This window comes from Pan troglodytes, chromosome 1 (genome assembly GCF_028858775.2).
Source record: "Pan troglodytes isolate AG18354 chromosome 1, NHGRI_mPanTro3-v2.0_pri, whole genome shotgun sequence".
Lineage (NCBI taxonomy): Eukaryota > Metazoa > Chordata > Mammalia > Primates > Hominidae > Pan > Pan troglodytes.
Window position 1 is genome coordinate 137,706,135 of NC_072398.2, and position 22,439 is coordinate 137,728,573.

The following is a 22,439-nucleotide window of genomic DNA, read 5'->3' on the forward strand; positions in this document are numbered from 1 at the left end:
CGTGCCTGTGGTCCCAGCTACATGGGGGGCTGAGGTGGGAGGATCGCTTGAACCCAGGAAGTCGAGGCTGCAGTGAGCCAAGACTGTGCCACTGCACTCCAGCCTGGATGACAGAGCGAGACCCTGTCTCCAAAAAAGACAGAAAGAAAAATTTGTCCGTTAATGTTCACAGCACACAGCAGCATTATTCATGCCAAAAATAGAAAACACCTAAAAGTCAATCAACAGATGAATGGATGAATAAAATGTGGTATATGCATACAAGGGAATATTATTCAGTTAAAAAAAAAAGAACAAAGTAATGCATGTTACAGTATGCATGAGCCTTGAAAACATTTAAACTAACTGAAACATGCCAGTCACCAATGACCACATATGCTATAATTCCATTTATATGAAATGTCCAGAATAGGTAAATCTATTGAGACAGGAAGATTAGTGGTTTCCTAGGGCTGGGGTTGGAGGAGAGGGAGAAGAAGGGAGTGACTCTTAATGGGCAACAGCTTTCCTTCTGAGGTAATGAAAAGTCACAGTAAAAAGATCAGTGGTTACACGGGAAGAGGGGATGACTAGGGCAAGCACAGAGGAATTGTGGAGAGGAGAGAAGCAATTTTTTATTGTGGTAAAATACACATAATGTAAAATTTACAATCTTAACTTTTGTTTAGAAAGAGACAAGGTCTCACTCTGTTGCCCAGGCTTTACTCAAATTCCTGAACTCAAGTGATCCTCTCACCTCACCCTCAAGAGTAGCTGGGACTATTGCGCACACTGCCAAGCCTACCTTTTTTAAGAGCTGGGGTCTTGTTATGTTGCCCAGGCTGAAGTACGGTGGCTATTAACAGGCACAATTATGGCACACTACAGCCTCAAACTCCGGGCCTCAAATGGTCCTCCCACCTCAGCCTCCTAAGTAGCTGGGACAACATGCATATGCCACCATGCTTGGCTCTACCATTTTTAAGCGTACAGTTCAGTGGTCCTGGGATACATTCATACTGTTGTACAACCATCACCACCAACCATCTCCAGAATTCTTTTTATCTTGCAAAACTGAAACTCTATATCCATTAAATGATAACCCCATTCCTGCCAACCCCTATTCCCTGGCAACCATCCTTCTACTTCCTTCTTTCCAATTTTGACTACTATAGGTACCTCATGTAAACGGAGTTGTACAATATTTGTCCTTTTCTGACCTGTTTGTTTCACTTAACATGATGTCCTCAAGAGTCATCCATGTTTTATAGAATGTGTCAGAATTTCCTTCAAGGCTGAATAATATTCACTGTATGTGTATAACAAATTTTGTTTATCCATTTATCTGCTGATGAACAAGTGGGTTGCTTCCATTTTTTAGCTATTGTCAATAATGCTGCTATACACACGGGTGGACAAATATCTCTTTAAGACCCTACTTTTGGTTAGGCACGGTAGCTCATGCTTGTAATTCCAGCACTTTGGGAGGCCAAGGCGGGTGGATAACTTGAGGTCAGGAGTTCAAGACTAGCCTGGCCAATATGGTGAAACCCCATCTCTACTAAAGATACAAAAATTAGCCAGGTATGGTGGTGCACACCTGTAGTTCCAGCTACTCTGGAGGCTGAGGCAGGAGAATAGCTTGAATCTGGGAGGCAGAGGTTACAGTGAGCAAGATCGCACCACTGCATTGCAGTCTGGGCGACAGAGCTGGACTCCATCTCAAGGAGATGGAGGACACAAGGAGGACACAAACAAATGGAAGAATATTCCATGCTCATGGATAGGAAGAATCAGTATCAGGAAAATGGCCATACTGCCCAAAGTAATTTATAGATTCAATGCCATCCCCATCAAGCTACCAATGACTTTCTTCACAGAATTGGAAAAACTACTTCAAAGTTCATATGGAACCAAAAAAAGAGCCCACACAGCCAAGACAAACCTAAGCAAAAAGAACAAAGCTGGAGGCATCACGCTACCTGACCTCAAATTATACTACAAGGCTACAGTAAACAAAACAGCATGGTACTGGTACCAAAACAGAAATATAGACCAATGGAACAGAACAGAGGCCTCAGAAATAACACCACACATCTGCAACCATCTGATCTTTGACAAACCTGACAAAAACAAGAAATGGGGAAAGGATTCCCTATTCAATAAATGGTGCTGGGAAAACTGGCTAGCCACATGTAGAAAGCTGAAACTGGATCCCTTCCTTACACCTTATACAAAAATTAATCCGAGATGGATTAAAGACTTAAATGTTAGATCTAAAACCATAAAAACTCTTGAAGAAAACCTAGGCAATACCTTTCAGGACATAGGCACGGGCAAAGACTTCATGACTAAAACACCAAAAGCAATGGCAACAAAAGCCAAAATAGACAAAGGGGATCTAATTAAACTAAAGAGCTTCTGCATGGCAAAAGAAACTACAATCAGAGTGAACAGGCAACCTACAGAACGGGAGAAAATTTTTGCAATCTACTCATCTGACTAAGGGCTAATATCCAGAAGCTACAAAGAAACAAATTTACAAGAAAAAAAACCAAACAACTCCATCAAAAAGTGGGCAAAGGATATGAACACATACTTCTCAAAAGAAGACATTTATGCAGCCAAAAGACACATGAAAAAATGCTCATCATCACTGGTCATCAGAGAAATGCAAATCAAAACCACAATGAGATACTATCTCACGCCAGTTGGAACGGCAATCATTAAAAAGTCAGGAAACAACAGGTGCTGGAGAGGATGTGGAGAAATAGGAACACTTTTACACTGTTGGTGGGACTGTAAATTAGTTCAACTATTGTGGAAGACAGTGTGGCGATTCCTCAAGGATCTAGAACTAGAATTACCATTTGACCCAGCCATCCCATTACTGGGTATATACCCAAAGGATTACAAATCATGCTACTATAAAGACATATGCACACATATGTTTACTGTGGCACTATTCACAATAGCAAAGACTTGGAACCAACCCAAATGTCCATCCATGATAGACTGGATAAAGAAAATGTGGCACATATATACCATGGAATACTATGCAGCCATCAAAAAGGATGAGTTCATGTCCTTTGCAGGGACATGGATGAAGCTGGAAACCATCACTCTGAGCAAACTATCACAAGGACAGAAAACCAAACACCACATGTTCTCACTCATAGGTGGGAATTGAACAATGAGATCACTTGGACACAAGGCAGTGAACATCACACACCGGGGCCTGTTGGGGGGTGGGAGGCTGGGGGAGGGATAGCATTAGGAGAAATACATAATGTATATGATGGGTTGATAGGTGCAGCAAACCAACATGGCACATGCATACCTATGTATCAAACCTGCATGTTGTGCACATGTACCCTAGAACTTAAAGTATAATAATAAAAAAGAAACCCCCCCCAAAAAAGAGACAACCCTCATGACACTGAAACAGGGCCTCCCAAAGGGTAACATTGTCTCAGAGCAAAATAGAAAAACCTGACCCCACAAAATGAAACCATGATATGCATAATTCTCTCAGCCTTAGTTTGAGAGGAACAGAAAAAGTTTCCCCTGATGATTTTTAGCCTCAAACTTCTACTTATTTAGCTATGTAGCCTAAATCTTATGACTATTGTGGCCCTGAGAAACCCCCAAGTCAAAATTATTGCTTATATGGATTCTGGGTTGGTATCATCCCCAAGGTACCTGACAGAAGTAATAGAAATCATTTCTGGAGGAACACATGTTATACTCAAGCCTCAATGGTTCCTGCAGATAAATTTAAAGTAACATGAACTTCTGATTAAGAATCACTAAACCCACAAGTAAATAGCTCACATCTTGAATGACAGCAATAACATCAAACTAGGTATTTAAGTTATTAGGTAATAATTTAATAATTATGTTTAATATGTTTAAAGACTGCTATTGAAAGTATGATTAAAGAACAAGAAATTGACTGTTTGGAAAAGAACAAAATAGAACTTGTAGAAAAGAAAACAACATATTATGATTGAAATTGGAAACATGTCAAACAACCAATTAACATAATTTATCATAAAATTTATTGAAAAATCTGTAAAAAGAAAACAGAACACAGTAGAGAAATATAAATAATGAATGTTTTATTCATGTGGAGGATAGAGCAAGAAGATCCAACAAACATGTAACTGGGATTCCAGAGACATATGATAGAAACATAGAGGCAATTTTCAGAATACAAATATTGTGTTTAGTAAATAGTATACCAGATTTAAGGTTCCTATATTGAATAAGCATAAATTAGAGAAAATTGTACATATCTTTATAATTACAAGGAGAAGATCAGTATGTACTGTAGCTACTCAGTAAATCTTTGTTCAAAACCCTACTTTCAATTCTTTGGGTATATGCTCAGAAGTGAAATTGCTGAATCATATGTTTAAGTTTTGGAGAAACCACCACACTGCTTTCCACAGCACAGTAGCATTTTACATTCCTACCAAAAGTGCACAAGGGTTTCAATTTCTTCACATCCTTGCCAACACCATTTATTTTCTGTTGTTCTCATGGTAGCCACCCTTATGGGTATGAAGTAGGCCACAGGGGATTTTTAGGGTAGTGAAACTATTCTACATGATCTTGGAATCTTGGATTCATGGCATTATGCACTTGTCAAAACCTACAGAACTTCACAGCACGAAGAATGAAAGTTAATGTATGCAAGTTTAAAAAATCATTTAGGTCACAGAATCTCAGGAAAGAATGTAAAATGTGATAGGAGAATCTGTTTTACAAATGTATGAAACAAACTCACTGAAGGGCATGAGAAAAGGTGATGTAAGTAACTCTGGAAATGAAGAGCCTAAAACCAAATGCAAAGGAACTGCACATAATCACTGTACTCCAGTTGACAGAGTTGTTTCCCACAGGGATATGGGTTAACAACTCTGGTACTGCAATACATATATACTGGAAATAAACGATTAAGCAAATGGATGGCAGGCAGAGAAAATCACTGGAGTAGGAATTTACAGATAAGCAAGGAAGGAGGCTAGAAAGATAGATGTGGTAATGGATTAGATTTAGAGGCATCAGTGAGAACTCAGATTTAATACAGATGGTTACATAAGGAAATATTTATAAATATGTACACAGACGGTCCCCAACTTATGGTTTTTCAACTTTACAACTGGTTAATTGGAACACAACCCCATCCTAAGGAGCATCTTATACACAGGTTAATATACAAACATGTATTTTTTGTTAAGCTAAGAGGTCCTAAAAGAAATGATACAGCAGTAGCAATGAGCATACCCAGCACCCAGATCTGTTTCTAACACTATTCTACAACAAAATGAACCAGGGCTCTTTGAAGAAATGGCTTATTCTAGGTTTGGGGCAGGAAATGCACAAAATGAGCCTGGATCACATATCTTACAGTCCCAGAAAGTAAGGAAGCGCTTTAAAAGAAAATCCTTATTGATGGCAGTGTGTTAAAAGGACACAAAAGCCAACTGAAAGAGCTCAAACGGTCAAAAGCTGAAATAATCTGAGCAAAAAAACTAATGAAGTAGTCTTGGATTATAACCCAAAGTACAAAGCAAATATCCATCAGTTCATACTGATATAAATAAATGATTGATGAATAAATAGATGGAGGAGAAAAGACAAATCTCCTGTGCAAAAGAACTCTAAATAAATTATGTAGATACTTTATCATAAAGGAGGGGAGCATAACTCCCCTCTCCTTCAGTTTTCGCTATACATAGTGACTTCCTTCCAGAGTACAGTATAGAAAAAGGAGGAAAAAAAATACAGTGGAAAAATCTGATAAACACTACTTTAGCCAGGTGACCAAGATCAATGCCAAAAGTGATAAAATCCTGTGGATAACAGACACCCTTGAAATAATGTGATGCAAATGGCATATGGTCTTCCTCCCCAAAACCCATTAACTCCAGTCTAATCATGAAAAAACATCGGACATTTTCCAACAGAGGGGTATCCTACAATATGCTTGACCAGTACTCCTCAAAATTTTCAAGGTTATCAAAAACAAGGGAAGTCTGAGAAAATGTTACTGCCAAGTGTCTAAGGAGACATACAACTAAATGTAATATGGAACAAAAAAAGGGGTATTAGGTAAAAACTAAGGAAACCTTAATAAACTGTGGCCTTTAGTTAATAATAATGTATCAATATTGGTTCATTAGTTATAACAAATGTACCATACTAATGTAGGATGTTAATAATAGGAGAAACTGGGGCAGAAGGAATAATAAATATCTGCTTAATTTCTAAGTAAATCTAAAAGTGTTCTAAAAAATAAAGTCTATCAATTTAAAAAAAAAAGTAACTCCAGGCTGATGGCCTCTTATTCTCTGTAGACAAATTTATAGCTTGGTATTATATTTAGGTGACTAAGAGATTTGGGTTAAATATAGATCTTTGTTTCCAACATCCAGGGAAATCTTCTACTCACAAAATAAATTTCTGGCCTTTTGTTTCATGACTCTTTCCTCAGTCCCTAAAGTATCTTCTCATCTGTCTTGAGTCAGGTCAACTCCACCATGCACTGCCCATCAATTCTGGATACTTGCTCAAAACACCCTTCCATTCTGGCAGGTGATGTCAGCATGGCATGATGTGTGACAAGTAAGAAGTGGTCCATAGAGTCCAGCTAAGACACACGAGTCCTTCACTAACAGGCCTCTTAAAATGATGGTGGGCTTTGTGAGATCCCTTAAGATGTCATCTCTTCTTAAAATGTCAGATCAGTTACTTGTATTATTATCCTTTTCTTAACTCCCATGTAATAATTCAAATATCCACATATTTGTTTTCCCTCTACAAAGCCATCATTAATTCCTTGGAGACAGAGATCTTATATTCCTTGCTTTGGCATACCTTATACCTATTCCTCTTCTTCCTAACAGAATCCTAATTTTGTTCAGGTACAGTGCACCCAGCTCTGGAGAGTGAGAATAAGGGAGATGTTTTTTGTAGGGTTTCTAGAAAAGCTTTTGCATTTGTGATAAAGAGGCAAACATTGTTGATATTGTTCCCTGCTTTTTTTTTTTGGCGCCTTAAATACAAACACGATGGTTAGAACTGCAACTATCACCTTATAACTACAAAGGAAAGTCCAAAACAATTGCACATATGCTGACTCTGAGAGTGTTGATCTCGTGAACCCACGCCAGTGACGGCCTACCTCCAAATTTCTTGTTACATAAGACAAGCTATTTGTTTAAGCACCTGATTAAAAAAAAATTCAAACTGTGCTCCCAACACCATAAACAGCAATGGTATATGTGACATCAACACTTCAACTTGCTTCTACCCTGGAAAGACTCTGCATACCTCCTGGGCCTTCACAAAAGGATTGGAAAAGAAAAAAGGGATCTGAACACTCCAGCGTAAACTAACAAGCAAAATTCCTTTAAAAGGATCAAAAACTTCAAACAATCCAAACTCTAAATTTACAGGCAGAGCATATCAGAGCTCAGTATGCCCTAATTTTAACAGACATCTTTCCAGAGTCCTGGAATCATAAAATACTTGAGGAAAGCCTCTAACATGAAAGACAGAAACCAAAACCGACAAAGAAAAAAATGCAAACTTGGAGGTTACAGATATTATGCAAAGATAAGAAAACTAAACATAATAAAAAACCTATTTTTATTTTTAATTGACAAGTAAAAATTATATATATTTATGATATAAAACTATTCTTACAGCAATTTTCAAGTACACATTATTAACTGTAGTCAGCATGATGTACAATAGATCTCTTTAACTTATTCTTCCTGCATAACTGAAAGTTTAAGTCTTTTGACAAACATCTCCCCACTTCTCCCCACACCCAGCCTCTGGTTATGACCATTTTGCTCTGTTCCTATGAGTTCAACTTTTCTACACTCCACATGTAAGTGAGATTATGTGACATTTGTCTTTCTGTACCTGGCTTATTTCACTTAACATGAAATCCTCCAGGTTCATCCATGTTATCGTAAATGACCGGATTTCCTTTTTTTTCTGTGACACATCCCACAGGAGATCCTGAAAACATGTGCCTGGGATTTCCTTCTTTTTAAGAACTGAGTAGTATTCCACTGTGAAAACATATATTTTCTTTATCCATTCATCCACTGATGGACATTTACGTTGCCTCCTGTTTCAGTCCCATTTGTGCTGCTAAAAGAAAGTATCTGAGACTGGGTAATTTATAAAGAACAGAAATTTATTTGTCATTGTTCTGGAGGTTGGGAAGTCCAAAATCAAGGTGCCAGGAAAACTGGTATCTGGTGAAGGCTGCTCTCTGCTTCCAAGATAGCGCCTTGGTGCTATGTCCTCACACACCAAAAGGGCAAATAGGAATGGAAAGTGTGAACTCTCTCCTTCAAGTCCTTTTATAAGGGCTGTAATCCCATCCATGAAGGCAGAGCCCTTACAGACTAATCACTTCTTAAAGGCCCCACTGCTTAAAACAGATTGAGCATCCCAAATCTGAAAATCCAAAATCGGAAATGTTCCAAAACCTTTTGAGTGCCAACATGATGCTCAAAGAAAATGCTCATTGGAGCAGTTCAGGTTTTGGATTTTCAGATTTGGGATGCTCAATTGATAAGTATAATGCCAATATTTCAATATCCCAAACACACACACACACACACACACACACACACACACACACACATCTGAAATCCAAAACACTTCTGGTCTTCTCCAACCATTTCAGAGAAGGGGCACTTAATGTGTACTCTTGTATTAGAGATTAAGCTTCAACTTGTATTTTGGAGGGGACACAAACATTCAAATCATAGCAATCCCGTATCTTGACTAGTGTGAATAATGTTGCAAAGAAAGTGGATGCAGGTATCTCTTCACCATACTGATTTCCTATCCTTTGGATAAATACACAGAAGTGGGATGCTAGGCCATATGGCAATTCTATTTTTAATTTTTTAAGGAACTGTCATATTGTTTTCCATAATGGCTGCACTAATTTACATTCCCATCAACAATGTACAAGGGTTCCCTTTTCTTCACATCCTCACCAACATTTATCTTTCCTTTTTTTAGTGATAGTCCTATAACAGGTGTAAAGTGGTATCTCATCGGGGCTTTAATTTGCATTTCCCTGATGATCAGAGATGTTGAGCATTTTTTCATATACATGTTGGACAATTACATGTCTTCTTTCCAGAAATTTATGCTCAGGTCCTCAGCCCATTTTTTAAATCAAGTTGTTTTCTTGCTAGAGTTGTCTGAGTTCCTTACATATTTTGAGTATTAACCCCTTTTCAGACCCATAGTTTACAAATATAGTAGTCCCCCCTTATCCACAGAGGATACATTCTGTTCTTCTTTCTTTTGTGAGACAGAGTCTCTCTCACTGTGTCGCCCAGGCTGAGTGCAGTGGCGTGATTTCAGCTCACTGTAACCTCCACCTCCTGGGTTCAAACAATTCTTGGAGTAGCTGGGATTACAGGTGCATGCCACCACACCTGGCTAATTTCTGTATTTTTAGTGGAGACGGGGTTTTGTCATGTTGCCTAGGCTGGTCTCATATCCCTGGCCTCAAGGGATCAACCCACCTTGGCCTCCCAAAGTGCTGGGATTACAGGCGTGAGCCACCATGCTCAGCCCACAGAGGATACACTGTAAGACTCCCAGTGGATGCCTAAAACCTTGTGTAGTACCAAAGTCTATATGGGTCTATACTGTTTTTCCTATACTTCTATACTTGCCATAAAGTTCAATTTATAAATTAAGCACAGTAAGAGATTCACAACAATACTAATAATAAAAGAGAACAATTAGAACAATAAATAGTAATAAAAGTTATGTGAATGTTTATTTCTGAAAATTTCCATTTAATATTTTCAGACCACAGTTGACCACAAAAAGCAAAACTGAAGAGTGGATTACTGTAATATTCTTCCATTCCATGGGCTGTCTTTTCACTCTGTTGATTGCTTCCTTTGTTGTGTAGAAGCTTTTTAGCTTGATGTAATCCCTCTTGTCCATTTTGCTTTTGTTGCCTGTGTTTTTGGAGTCATAACTAAAAAATCTCTGCCCAGATCAATGTCATGGAACTATATTTTCTTCTAGTATTTTTACAGTTTCAGGTCCTATGTTTAAGTCTTTAAGCCATTTTAAGTTGATTTTTGTATATGGTGTGACATGAAGGTCTAGTTTCATTCTTCTGGGCTGGGCATGGTAGCTCATGCCTGTAATCCCAACACTTTGAGAGGCTGGGGCAGGAGGATCACTTGGGCCTAGAAGTTCAAGACCAGCATGGGCAACACAGTAAGACCCCATCTCTATCTAAAAACAAAAAATTCATTCTTCTGCATGTGGATATCCAGTTTTCCTCCTCAAAAACCTGTCTTTGATCTATAAAAAGAACTAAGAGAAGATATTGCTCCAAGATACTAGTAGAAGATGCTATTTTAAAATTACATTCAGAAAACAAAACCAAAAAAACACAGCTCTTAGAAATCAAAATAGCAAAAATTAAAAACTTAATATAAGAAATTCCTGTTTCTGGCCGGGCGTCGTGGCTCACGCCTGTAATCCCAGCACTCTGGGAGGCTGAGGCGGCAGATCATGAGGTCAGGAGATCGAGACCATCCTGGTTAGCACGGTGAAACCCTGTCTCTACTAAAAACTCAAAAAATTAGCCGGGCGTGGTGGCAGGTGCCTGTAGTCCCAGCTACTCGGGAGGCTGAGGCAGGAGAATGGTATGAACCCAGGAGGCGGAGCTTGCAGTGAGCCAAGATCGTGCCACTGCACTCCAGCCTGAGCAACAGAGTGTGACTCCATCTCAAAAAATAATTAATAATAATAATAATAAATGAAATAAAAAATAAATAAAATAAAAAAAAAATAAAAATAAATTCCTGTTTCCAGTAATGGTGGGCTAAGTTATCTGGGTCAACTATCACTATTTAACTTAATAAAAAATCTGGATAAAATATATTTCAAAATTTTTAAATCATCAAAGATAAGCCAAGAAACGTGAAGTAAAAAGGAGAATCCAGAAAGGTAAAAGAGCACATAAGCTACTCTTGCCCTGAGGATGTTTGCCAATCTTGAAAAATCAGAATCACTGTTTTGCTAGTCTAGCAAGAGATACAGGGGGAAAAAATCAAAATCCAACAACCACACAAGGGAACTGCACATTTTAAAACTAGTTTAAGGTAGTCCCAGACCAGTAATGACCCCAAGCAAATGGCAGAAGAAAACACAAATTCTATACATAAAATAGAACATTGCAACTAACCACAGAAGGATGATTCTCACAGATACCAAGGAAGAAGATGCAAAATGGAAGAAAACAGATGTTAAAAAGGAAGAAGGTGCAAAAGAGTACTTATCATACGGTATCATTTATATGAAATTTTAAAACCTACAAAAGTAATCAATGGTGATACAATTCAGAATAGTGGTTGGAGGTCAGACGCAGTGGCTCACACTTGTAATCCCCAGTGCTTTGGGAGGCTGAGGCAGATGGATCACTTGAGCCCAGAAGATCCCAGCCTGGGCAATATGGCTAAACGCTATCTCTACAAAAAATACAAATATTAGCTGGGTGTGGTGGCAAGCACCTGTAGTCCTGCTACTCAGGAGGCTGAGGATGGAGGATCACCTGAGCCAGGTAGGTCGAGGCTACAGTAAGCTGTGATGGCACCACTGCACTCCATCCTGGGCTATGGAAGTGAGACCCTGTCTCAAAAAAGATAAGAAAGAAAAGCAATTGGCATATATTAAGCACTCAAATTTATTGAATCAATAGAGGGATTCAGTGGCTTGTCATCCCCTGTAAATACTCCCCCAAAAGCAACGATTTTTTTTTTTTTTTTGAGACAGGGTCTTGCTCTATCACCCAAGCTAAAGTGCAGAGGCAGATACCAGCTCACTGCAGCCTCGACTCCTGGGCTCAGGTGATCCTCCCGCCTCAGCCTCCTGAGTAGCTGGGACTACAGGTGCCCACTACCACGCCCAGCTTATTTTTGCTTTTTTTTTTTTTTTTTGGTAGAGAAGGGGTTTCACCATCTTGCCCAGGCTGGTTTCTCTGGGTTCAAGAGCTCCACCCACCCTGGTCTCCCAAAGTGCTGGAATTACAAGCATGAGCAGCTGCACCTGGCTCCTTTTCTATAAATTGGGTGTGCAGCAAGGACACAGCAAAAACAAAACAGATATCCTTTACTCCCTAAAAACAACAAAATTATGATGTGCCAAAAATAGAAAAATCTCACTCTATACACTGATTCTTTTCAAACTATAACAAGTATACAAATACTAGTATTTCCCATCTTTCATGAGATATTTGTAAAGTCTGCTGATTAGTTATCTATCAAGAACTTAAGGAAAAAATGCCCCAATTGCCAAACGTGAATAACTAATTTGGATTCAACACGGACACTTTACATAAACTTTTATCCTTGTTATTGGAGATTTTTTTTCTTGGGCTCCATACAGATTCTAAATGCTGACTCCCACATTACAAAAAGCAGTCAGACATTATTTTTCCTTGGAGATAGTGTCTCATTATATTGCCCAGGCTGGACTCATTCCTGGGCTCAAGCGATCTTCCTGCCTCAACCTCCCAAATAGTTGAGACTAGAGGGGTGTACCCCCATGCCCAGGTAGATAACATCTCACAATGCCCGACAGCATCCCCCAATGCCCGACAGCATCCCCCTATAGTATAAAAGAGGTTTCAAAGAACTAGTCAATGAAAATTCTGTAAAACCAATCATAGAAGTTAATACAACTTATTTTGGGAAAAAAAGGAAAATGCTGAAAGGCACAGATGACAATATTAAAATTATCTGTAACACTAACAGATTATTTTTATTATTTTTAAAGCACAATTTGCAGTTTTAAAGCATTTATCATTGTCATCAATTAGAAGGTGATATTTCAAATATTCTAAAATATTTTCTTATTAGAATACTCTTAGCACATAAATCAGCTCATGAAACTAGGAATTAAAGCAGAAGAGTGGGGATCTAAACTAACTGCATTTTTCCCAGTGAACACCCTCTCACCTCCAGAAAAAGCACTGATATTTAAACTGATATAGAAGTAAAAATATAGTTGTCCACCAGCCATGGATGCTCAAGTCCCTTATAAAATGGCATGTGGCATAGGGCCAGGCACAGTGGCTCATGCCTGTAATCCCAGTACTTTGGGAGGCTGAGGGAGGAAAGTCACTTGAGGCCAGGAGTTCACGACCAGACTGAGCAATACAGCGAGACCTTGTCTCTACAAAAAATACATTAGCTGGGTATGGTGGCACATGCCTGGAGTCCTAGCTACTTGAGAGGTTGACGCAGGAGGATCGCTTGAGCCCAGGAGTTTGAGGCTGCGGTGAGCTATGATTGTGCCACTGCACTCCAGCAAAATAAACAGGCCAGGTGGGGTGGCTCACGCCGCTAATCCCAGCACACTGGGAGGCCGAGGCGGGTGGACCACAAGGTCAGGAGATCGAGACCATCCTGGATAACATGGGGAAATCCCGTCTCTACTAAAAATACAAAAAATTAGCCAGGCGTGGTGGTGGGCGCCTGTAGTCTCTGCTACTCGGAAGGCTGAGGCAGAAGAATGGCATGAACCCATGAGGCGGAGCTTGCAGTGAGCCAAGATCACGCCACTGCACTCCAGCCTAGGTGACAGAGCAAGACTCCGTCTCAAAAAATAAATAAAAATAAAACAGCACAGTATATGCACATAACCCACATAACCTACACACATCGTCCCATATATTTTAAGTCATCTCTAGATTGCTTATACCTAATACAATGTAAATGATATGTGTAAATAGTTGTTATGCTGTATTGTTTTTAGATCTGTATTATTTTTATTGTTGTATGATTGTTTTAATTAGTATTTCCAGTCCATGGTTGGTTGAATCCACAGACGTGGAAATCAAATGATATGGAGGGCCTAGAGTATACAGTCACAGATAAAGGGAAAATAAAAAACAATATAAACGAGCTGTAGTAATAATATATATTTAAAAATAAAACTAATTTCAAATTAGTAACATATTAGTAAAGGAAATAACATCCTTCAAATATTCTTGCAGCGGCGCTAAAATAAATACACTTTCATCTTCTAAAACCCAGAGGTATTCCCCTCCTGCCACCAAAGTATTCAGAAGCAAGAGGTAATCCCTTCTACCAATAAACTAAGATTTTCTTCTGTGAATTTTTAAATGGTCTGAAAAGTGGTTTGATTATATACAAATGTGTAACTACACACACACACACAGACACACCCATACACACACACAAGAGGTTCATGAATCAAGCAATCAGCCAGACCAACCTCTTTGCCTGCCTGGTTCCAGTCTACCCTTCATCACTACTTTCAGACATTCTGCACTCAAATTCAAGTCAAACGCAACACTAGACTCAGGTCAGTCCAACAAACATTTATTAAAGACCCTACTAATGTCAGGCTAATCCAGGCAGGATACAGCAATGAATCAGACAATGAATAAGCAATGAGTAAGACACAATATCTGCCCTCTAGGAACCTGTCAGGAACCCCCACCTGCATAACCCTTCTTATTCCAAAACCTAGGTCAAATGACAGTCTTCCTAAAGATTTTCCTGTGATACCTAGAATGAAAAGTCACTTTTCACAGCCCTAAAGTCCATCTATTACTTTCTACTTGTTTTAGGGTTGCTTTGAGGCTCATGCTGATATCTAATTGATTCTTTTAGTATGCCCCACAAAGCCTAGCTTAGTGCTGAAGCCATAATAGGCATGAAATAAACATCTGTTGAATGAACAAGCATCAGTCCTGTTTACGTGTTTCAGGTGTATTAGATAGACATGGCCTGAACTGAAATATGGAACGGCTTTCACATTCTATAAAACAAAACCTTTACATAACCTTTCCTACCAGTTTTTAATATTCTATAGATATATTCCCCAAGACAGATTTTTTTTTTTGCTATTGAAGTGAAAATGTTTAAAGATTGAAGATTATTAAATAAGACAGCACTTGTTGATATACACAGAAGGTATTTGACATTTATAAGCCATTACTATTTCTCTTACTATTTCCTCTCTACAAACTAGCTGACAGAGGAAAAAGTTGGTAGAATAGGTTTTTTTAAAGTTTCCAGCCAAAATCATATTTTATAGGTTTATAGGGTGGGGGAAGGAGAGAGAGCAAATATTTTAAGAAAAAGGCAAAGAAAGCAAGCAAATGGAAGTAAATGGAGTATGAGTGGCTATGCAAAGGAGATACTGGTTAGAGGCAGCTCTCTAGCTTCCAACTTATTATAGTCATTATGGAATGGTGACATAAACAGATATCTTGATACCTCTCACTCATCCTCCTTAACTAATAGCAATAACGTCTGTAATACAATGTTGAACACAACAATTTCTACCAACAAAAGGGAATGTAAGATATTTAAGTATTTATACCATGACAATTTCCCTAAGATTTGAATACACAAGAAATAACTATAATAACCGTAATATAAGGTGGTAGTCCCATAAGACAATATCCAGAATGGGTAGTCTGGAGGCATGGGGTTGATAGGAATTGGTCAACAGAGGGCATTCTGGGCAGTGGTATCAATGTAGGGAAGTATTTTGGAGTTTACAGTAAAGTTATATCATCTCAAAGCAACTCTACCTTTTGTCAGGGCAGGGCCAATATTATAAGCCTTCATAAATCTCACCAAACATAACAGTGCTTCCCAAATAATAGACACAAAATTATTGTATTTTTAAAACAAAACTGAATTCCTACAGCAGTTTCACAGCCTTTCATTTACTTTTGGAGAAGCAATTCAGTTTACATTAATAATGAATTTTCTTTGTCAACCTCCTCTAGACAAGCACCCTCCAAAAAATGTGAAGTAAAATTAAAGTCAATATTATAGACAGTCCCAGCTTCTTGAGAGCTTAAGGAAGGACGATTGTGGAGCACAGAGTTCAAGACTGGCCTGAGAATATAGCAAGACCCCATCTCTAAAAATATACATATATATTACAGATATGGTCTAACCAGTAGACTATGAGACCCAATTCCTTTGTTACAGATAAATCTATTAATGTGGCCTAAGATTTCACCAATTATTTAGGCAGTCACATTACCAAGCTATCAATCGAGTAAATTCACCAGAAATTACCTGTAGGTCTTTTCTTCCCCATCCTTTTACCATTTTACTTGACAAAAATGTTTAACCCAAGTAGTAAAACTTAACTTTATAATTTTGGTTTCAGCTTTAGACTTTCTTGAGCTGTTATCTAGATCACCTAACCTATCATCATCTACAAAGGCCTTCAGAACCCTAAAGATACACTTGCTAATTAGTAATCAATACTCTGGGTAATGCAATCAACTATTAATGCAATTGGGCAAAACATGCATGATCACCTACAAGCATTGTCTTGGTCAGTGAAAACAAAGATGAATCCAGCCTTTCTACACTCAAGGACAATCTAGTCACTTACAATGTAAATTTAAGTGCTATATAAAGTGTTATGAAGCCAAGATAATAAAGCATTAAAAGGTTAACACTGAGGATAATACATAAATTATCCACCTAATCTATCACTCAACCCACATTTTTCAGTTTCTTCCAAAAAGATATAAGCTTTGTCAAATGCATTTAGTTAATAATATGATGAAGGCCGGGCACGGTGGCTCACGCCTGTAAACCCAGCACTTTGAGAGGCCGAGGCGGGCGGATCACAAGGTCAGGAGTTCAAGACCAGCCTGGCCAACATGGTGAAAACCTGTTTCGACTAAAAATACAAAAATTAGTTGGGCATGGTGGTGTGCACCTGAAATCCCAGCTACTCGGGGGGCTGAGGTGGGAGAATGGCTTGAACCAGGGAGGCTGAGGTTGCAGTGACCCGAGATCGCACCACTGCACTCCAGGCTAGGCAACAGAAGAGACTCCATCTCAAAAATAATAATAATATAAATAATATGATGAAAATAACAATGGCTTTTAAATTACACATTCTTAAACTAAGGGCCAAAGATTATATCGACCAGGAAATTAAGGCATAAAAAAGATTTATATGCACTTATAAATTAAATCAGATATTTGAATCCATCTTCTAACTACCAGACTTGTCCAGCATTTTCCTTGGGTAGCAAATTTTTCAGTAAATCATATGAATGTGAGGTGCTCAGCCATATATTTTTTTCATATTTATACACACATTCACAACCCATACACAGATTTTTTTCTGTCGAACTTTAACTAGGTCCTCAAAAACTAAAAACCTATTTCTTAATAAGTAAAACTTATTTACTAAACATAGGTCTTTTCCAATCTCTAATGTCCCTATCTGTTAAAAAAAAAAAAAAAAAAAAGCTAGTAATTTCAAAATCTGTGCTTTGTGAAATTATTAATTCATATTTGGCTATCTGATCCATCCATTCTTGCTATGTAATAAAGAAATGAACACAATAAGCAATGCCTAAGATGTTACCACGCATCCTGAAGAAGTGAAGACAGTATCATCTCTTTCTTTGGTATTACCCAGAATACAATGCAAAACTGTGACTGTAGTATATATTCACTAACTTATTTACTCATTTGGAACACTAGAAATCCCTGTAAGCACAGCTCAAATTTATTACAAGTTAATTCATATCCCCTAACAATTACGCAACCAAAGTCTGACACGATCCACTCAGCATATCACTATAAAAGTCCCCCAAAGTCAGTATTAGAGCCGTTCTATTAAATTCCTTTTTTTCTCAAATTTAACATAAGACTTAAGAAGCATTAAAATAGCAATAAAAATTCCAATGATTGTTACAAGAAACAGACTCAGGTTTAAGTGCATGGCTACATGTCATTTTTCTGTAACAACATATTCTCAATAATTAACTCTTTGGGACAGTAATGTGATTCTAAATATGAAATAATAGGAGAACTGGTTTCTAAATCCAAAATTTCGAGAGAATTTCCCAACCTCAAATTCCTCAATGGCAAGAGCACAGTACAGGTGTTTGTATTACATTACAATCCATTAGAAGTACAATCCTTTTTCAAAACTGAGAACGGTAAAAAGAGGAAGCATACTCAAATTTTTCTAAGATTTCTTCTAGTCCCAACAATAGTCCTCTACACCAAGTTCTGCTTATCTAAGTTTCAGACACCAAGTTGATATTAGTTCACTCTACATTACTTAGTTTCTAATAAATGTTTCCCTCAAATCCTCAAACTAAAAATCTTAAAATATGGAGATGTATTAAATGTTGAGAAAAATTAAAAATCTTTTTTCAGAATTTCCAAAGGACACAAAGCAAATTTTAGTTAGAACAAAAATTCCCATCTCTTCTACAGTTTATCTTTTCAGATTGCTGAGAAACTCTTTAAATGCTGAAAGTAACCAAATTACAGGAGACAGTAGAGGAATGGAATCGTTTCCTTACGTAGTACCATAAGTTTAAAAAAAAAACTTTTAAAATCACATTTTATTATTCACTAAAATGTTTTTCCTTAAAACTGTTATTCTTTAGTGTGATACAAAGTGAATTTTTTAAAAATCTTAAGAGTTAAATCTAAATAACATACCTCCACTGTTTTCCTATGTTTACTTTTTAAAAGTATTCTACTTACATTTTAGTTTCCTTTGAAGCACAAGTCATTTAAGTAGGCAAAAGTTAAAATATTTTGTAATTATAAAAACGAATGAATGCACTCTGGTAGGCATGAAAAAATTAAAAAATTTAAAAATTGAAAATAAAACTATACCCATTTCCTTTCATTGATAATTCACTATAATCAATTATAGAATGCACAAAGTGTAAGGGAAAAAGGCCAATAATGCCTGAGAAACTAACCAATGTAAAAGAATTAAACTTTACGTAATTCATTTACCATGCAATCCTCCCCAATATAAGAACAATTAATGCTATCTAAGAAACGGAATGAAGGGGCTCCTAAGGTATTTTCTCTTGGGTGGTGTGTTTACAGACTGGGTAAGCACTTGTACAGAATGTTGCACAAGAGATTCCTGGCTGGCTAAGTAAAGCATTCACTAGATGGACTCTAAAGTCTCACAGTTCTAAGATTCCCAATCTATGAGTAGACGTGAAAAATAAGAAAACATTTTGCCTTTCAATTAACCCATTGGCTTTCACTCCCACCCTAGCTGGGCACACACATACTCAAAAGTTATTTCTCCCCTTTCTCTGCAGTGATTTCACGAGATCCTCGCGAACAAAAGGCACGGAAAACAGGCACAGGTGGAATAAAAAGGGGAGTGGCTGAGGCCAGGCGGCTCTCGGGACAGCGCCCCCACGCCCCCAGTTCCCCCGGCCGCACCTGAGAAATCACTGCCCTCCGCACCTGAGAAATCACTGCCCTCCACACCTCGACCCTTCCGCGCCGGCGCCAGGAGCAAATTCTCCGACCTATTACCCTCCGCCCGTACCTTGGCCAGACACTGGGCATTGTCTGGAGCCTCCTGTGCCAAAGAAAGGCAAGGAGGAAAGGAAAGGAGAGAACGAAGGAGAAAGAACAAGTGAGAATAAAGAACGGAAAGGGAAGTAAAGCAACAGGGAAACCGTAGGCTCCTTTTGGTAAAATTAGCTTCCTCATCGATCACTCGATTTAATTCAGCCCCCAAAACCAACCCACCAGCCCAAAGGCTGCAGCCGGGGGTGGCCAAACCGGAGTCCCTCGAAGCTGTGCCCGCCCGAAGCACTGAGGCAGGGAGAGGGAAATGGGCGTGTGGGCTGGGCCTGGCTGGCCCGAGGCCGGGCTCCGAACAAAGCCGCCTGGGTCCCCATACCTGGGGCGAGGGCTCTGGGCGGCGCCGCCCCAGACGGGCGACGCCCTAGCCCCGCGGACCTGGCCCGGGCGAGGAATCGCGGCCGGTCCCCTCCCCGCCCTCGAACAGCGCCCCTTGGGGACAATGGGCCCCCTCCCCCGCCTCCGGGAGGAGAGATACAAAGGAAGAGAGGAGCCGCCGGGCGCGAAGCCAGGCGTCGGGAAAAGTGAAGGTGGAGGAGGGAGAAGGAACAAGAGGGGATCACGGCGCACGCAGGAGCCCGCGGGCTGCTCCCCCGGCCGTCCCGGGCGCCGCCCGAGCCGCACCACGGCGGCAAAGGCGGGAGCACGGACTAGCGGCCCCCTAGACCCCCGGCCGAGAAGGGAAGAGGAGTCTGCACACAAAGACGAGCGGGACCCTCACCCTCCGCCAGCGCCGGACCGAGGACGGCGGTGCGCGCTTTCACCGCCGAGGGTCCGCGGCGCCCGCCCAACCCGCGCTTCTCAGGGGCCGGGGTCCGTGCGGGGCGCCCCTCTCCCCCACTCACCCACAGCTCCGTGCCCCAGCTCATGGCGGAACTTTCTGGCCGTCTGGCGGTGCCGCTGTCCGTCAGTCTGTCGGCTCCACAGTCTGTCCGACCTCTCACTCGCTGGCCGGCGGGCTAGCAGCTCAGCGGGTCTACCTCGAAAGGTGCCGCCACCGCCGGGCTCCCCAGTGAGTGAGAAAGACGCGACTGGAGAAGCCTCCGCCGCCGCCGCGTCCCCGCCTCCCCGCGCTGGGCGGGAGGGGGCCGGGGCCGAGGGGAGGCGGAACGCGGCGCGGGGAGGGGGCGGGGCGCAGTGCATCCTGGGATCGGGGAGGACCTGGGCTAGCCTGGCCGCCGCCGGCGGGGTCCCCAAGCGGGCACCTGGTCACCCTCGCTGGCCCCTCTCGCTGGTCGAGTCTCCTCCTGCAGGTACCCCGGAGCTTGGACTGCCCCCACTCCGCTGCCACTCGGACCCCTGTTTCCAAGATAGAAAGGGAGAGAAGGGAAAAGACCCCCACCGCCGCTATTATCTCATTCCTCCTCTGCGCTGAGCCCCTTTACATGAGGCAATTTTAGTTACCTGCCTTTCCTGCCTCTTGTCTCCTCCACTCGGGAGAAACCTTGATAGGGAAGCGTCATCCAAATCCTAGAGTTTACACTGAGGAGAGTTGTGTTTTATTTTTTTAAATCTTGATGCTTAAGGTGATCTCTCCTTTCAAGCCTGATGCTTTGGCATGACGATTCTTGGGAACCACCAAAATGTGCACAGGTTGAACAGCAAACGTGAAGGCAACATGTCCCCGATTCTGTCTTTAATTAAATATTTTAATTTTATAAATTCTGTCAGGAAATTATAAAAAGAGGCAGCTCTTCCAGTAATCATTTAGGTATGTTGCCAGCACACGAGATGGAAGACGTGGACAAATGTGAGCCGAGCTGTCACCTGCGGAAGATGAGAAGGCAGCTTGCCCCATGTCTGGAATGGGCACCTCGTGGGTGAGGGTTGGATGGGAGCCAGATTTTTCTCTGGTAGTGTAAACAGCTTATTCGGAACTTCAGATCTCTTTCACCTCCCAGTATCGGAACCTTGGAGGCAGGTCCACTACTTCCTTTTTTCTCTATGGAGCTACTTCCTGGCCTATCTCCATGGAAAGGCTGTTAGCTAGTTTGGCTGGTGCTACTAGATATCAAGTACGCTGAGCAACTCCCTAACATATGCTTTAGTATTAATAGCTTGTCTCCTAAAGCAAGCAAGCGCACACACACACACTTCAAAGCAGTCAACTAGTAGAGTACTCCTCAGTGCGTCATGACAGCTGGGTGTTTTAGGAAGCTCTCCCAACGGGTTCTTTGTCAGCATTGAAACTCCTCCCCTACCTGGCCTGGACAGGTGTTCCAACCTCTTCCGCTTAATCCGTATTCTTTTGCCTAGCTGCGCTCCCTCTTGGAGTTGAGGCCAACAGCCTGAGTTCGCCTGACAGTCCAGTTGCTAATCTTCCTAAATTCTCTGCTGTCCTTTTCTGAGGCCACTTTAAGCATACAAATGCCCTCTTCCAAGTGGGTTATAGCCCATTTTTAAATGCTTAAGTTTGTACCATGCAGTGAAAAGCCTGTGAAGGATTGAACAACACTTTCTAACATTTTTCTACATTGCCTCTATTCCAAAATAATTTCTTCGTTTATTTATGTCACCTAACACTGTTAACCGCCTCTCCTATCACTTCCTATCACTCCCTAGAATCATGAATGTATTTTGCAATTGCAAGTAACATTAATTAGTAAGGCGAAATGGATTTTTTTTTTTTTTTTTTTTTTGAGACGGCGTTTCACTCTGTCACCCAGCCTGGAGTGCAGTGGCGCAATCTCGGCTCACTGCAACCTCCACCCCCCAGGTTCAAGCAATTCTCCTGCCTCAACCTCCCGAGTAGCTAGGATTACAGGCGCCTGCCACCACGCCCAGCTAAATTTTGTGTTTTTAGTGGAGACAGGTTTTCACCATGTTGGCCGGTCTGGTCTCGAACTCCTGATCTCAAGTGATCTGCCCCCCTCAGCCTCTCAAAGTGCTGGGATTATAGGCGTGAGCCACTGCGCCCAGTTGGGAAATGGATTTATTAAATGAGTGTCATTATTTAGCACCACAGCAATACCAAGATTTATTATATCTAAGTAT

The 22,439-nt window shown here is 40.5% G+C and overlaps 1 protein-coding gene across 6 annotated transcripts in view; it reads right to left on the minus strand.

Annotated features, from left to right (window-relative positions):
• FNBP1L (formin binding protein 1 like) overlaps positions 1-20,561 on the minus strand; it is a 106,259-nt gene extending 85,698 nt beyond the window's left edge. For 4 of the 6 annotated variants that reach the window (XM_003308219.7, XM_524770.8, XM_009425602.5 and 1 more), the window contains exon 1: positions 20,291-20,561. In XM_003308219.7, the coding sequence (XP_003308267.1) occupies positions 20,291-20,314 (24 nt within the window). In that variant the 5' untranslated portion in view covers positions 20,315-20,561. The remainder of the gene's footprint in view (positions 1-20,290) is intronic. The other 2 variants (XM_063799533.1, XM_009425606.5) reach the window with 2 other exon arrangements.
• Positions 20,562-22,439: the final 1,878 nt, after the last annotated feature.